The sequence below is a fragment of the Octopus bimaculoides genome, chromosome 29 (genome assembly GCF_001194135.2).
Source record: "Octopus bimaculoides isolate UCB-OBI-ISO-001 chromosome 29, ASM119413v2, whole genome shotgun sequence".
In the NCBI taxonomy this organism is placed as follows: Eukaryota; Metazoa; Mollusca; class Cephalopoda; order Octopoda; family Octopodidae; genus Octopus; species Octopus bimaculoides.
Genome location: NC_069009.1, coordinates 10,412,436 through 10,414,954, shown reverse-complemented (window position 1 = coordinate 10,414,954; position 2,519 = coordinate 10,412,436). Strand labels below are relative to the sequence as shown.

The following is a 2,519-nucleotide window of genomic DNA, read 5'->3' as shown; positions in this document are numbered from 1 at the left end:
TATATATATATATATGCCATTCACAGATACAAATATTCACAGTACTTCACAAACAATCTCATATTTCTATCCAAAAAGAATGAGAGTATTGAGGGAGTCAAGAAAGGAATGCGATACAAAATAAGAACACTTTAAATTGTTAGTAATATATTGTCAATGGAATATTATCAACAGAACTTATCTAACTTACAGAAAGGTTAACCTGGGAAGATCATCGAAGGTTCCTACTTGAATTGTGCTGATATTATTTTCATTCAAATATCTGTAATAGAAAATGTTAGTTGATTTGAATACGTAAAGAGGAGTAACATTGTAAAGAATTATTATCAACGAAATGACAATGAAATAGAATTTTAGGTGATTAGAAAACGTATAGAATTGTTTTCTGATTAAATATAAAATATTATTGTTAAATAATTACTTACTTGAGTAGAAGAAATGCAGATGAGAAAGGTGGTGATATTAATATTACGAATGAGGGAATGAAGAGACGTAGGAAAGAGGTGGTGATGGAGGTGGTCGTGGTAGCTTGGGTTAATATAAGGAAGAGACAGTGGAAAGGAGGATAGTGGGGGTGTTTTGATGAAGTAATATGGTTACTGATAACGGAGATAAAGTTCGAGATAACGATGCTGATGTCGATAATTATGGTAATGATGAAGATGATGATGATTACAAAACGACGACGACAACGATGGTGATGATGATGATGATGATGATGATGATGATGATGATGATGATGATGAGGATGATGATGATGTTTATGATGATCATGATTATGATTTGGATTATGACTGTGAAGCTGGTGCTGTTTCTGTTAACAATGATAATGAATATGTAAATGACGATGATGTAAAGGGTCTTCACTTGATTCAGATTATTTTGATGACGGTAATGCTGAAGTTAGTGATGGTGAAATGATGAGATTGGCGATAAAAGATTAAAATGAGAAAAAATTGCAAAAATGATGCGAAAGAAATTTGAAAAGTTGAACTGAAAAGTGATTGAAGTTTGTAAGGAAGAACAAAGAGGATAGAAAGAAGGTAAAAAAGAGAAGTAGGATAACAGAATATGAGGAATAAGTTCAAAATATGGAAACAGCATTAACATCTAGTACAATTGAAAGACGTAATAGAAAATGAAAATGAGGAAAAGTAAAAAAAAAATAACAGGCGAATAATAAATAGTAGAACGATATGAGAAACAGAGAAGAAGAAGAAGAAGAAGAAGAAGAAGAAGAAGAAGAAGAAGAAGAAGAAGAAGAAGAAGAAGAAGAAGAAGAAGAAGAAGAAGAAGAGACGATCAATGGTGATGGAATTGTAAATACCTTACATCATGCACACGCAGAATTACACATATATGTTGATAAACTCGCATGCACACATGTATGCATAAACAAACATGCTGACATATATCCATAAACAAGTTTCCACTAACGTTTTCCCCTCAATTGCTACACACTCATCAATCCGAAAACTCGTAAATATGCCCTCACTCATATTCAAAGGCACTCGCAAACAATACCACTTATTTTGGGCTGACACAGGCTGTAGATATACATTCATTAAATTGTTCCCCGCTAGTATCATGCCGTCATATGTACCGTATCTAAGAAATGGGACCACACTCACAGATTTATAAACATGAAGACACATCTTTGTAAGGACGGGTGACTGTACTTAAAATGAAGTATTTGTAGACATTACACATTTAGAAATGTATCGTCAATGACATACTAACTAACAACACTAATTCAACTTACAGATTTGTTAAACGGTACAGATTTCGGAAGGTGTCTGTTTTGATTTCCTTGATACCATTAGCAGTCAAAGATCTGGAACATAAAGTTGAGTTCAAAAACAATTGTATGGAACATAATTGTGATAAAAATTTGGCTAAACGATTAGATACTGGAAGTTACGTAAACTTGGAACACGATGGTGATTAGTTTCATGATGATGTGAGTGGCGATGATGATGATGAAGTGATGATGATGATGATGATGAAGATAATGCTGCTGCTAAAGATGATGATGAAGGGTAAGTGGTGGAGCATGAGGGTGGTGGTACAGCTGGTAGAGGACGTGTTGATAATACAGATGAATAGGATGATGAGGGAGAACGGAAGAATATATGGTTGTAGTGTTACTCTCTACTCTTTTACTCTTTTACTTGTTTCAGTCATTTAACTGCGGCCATGCTGGGGCACCGCCTTTTGTAGTGTTGATGACTAAGATGTGATAATGATAATAAGAAGGAAGAAGAGCGGAGAGATGTAAAGAAAAAGAAGAAAAAATAACAGATGACGGAGAAGGGAAAAAAGAAAGAAGAAGAAGAAGAAGAAGAAGAATATGATGATGATGAGGAGGAGGAGGAGGAGGAAGAGGGGAGGAGGAGGATGAAGAAGAAAAAAGAAGAAAAAAAGACAAAATAACAGATGACGAAGAATGGAAAAAAGAAAGAAAGAAAGAAAGAAGAAGATTAAGAAGAAGAAGAAGAAGAAGAAGAAGAAGAAGAAGA

At 34.2% G+C, this 2,519-nt stretch overlaps 1 protein-coding gene across 1 annotated transcript in view; it reads right to left on the bottom strand.

The window, feature by feature from the left end:
• LOC106883583 (toll-like receptor 5) overlaps positions 1-2,519 on the bottom strand; it is a 62,510-nt gene that overhangs the window by 58,230 nt on the left and 1,761 nt on the right. The window contains exons 2-3 of the mRNA XM_052977853.1: positions 1,763-1,910; positions 191-262 (exon numbers count right to left, since the gene is read on the bottom strand). Coding sequence (XP_052833813.1) covers positions 191-262; positions 1,763-1,910 — 220 coding nt within the window. The remainder of the gene's footprint in view (positions 1-190; positions 263-1,762; positions 1,911-2,519) is intronic.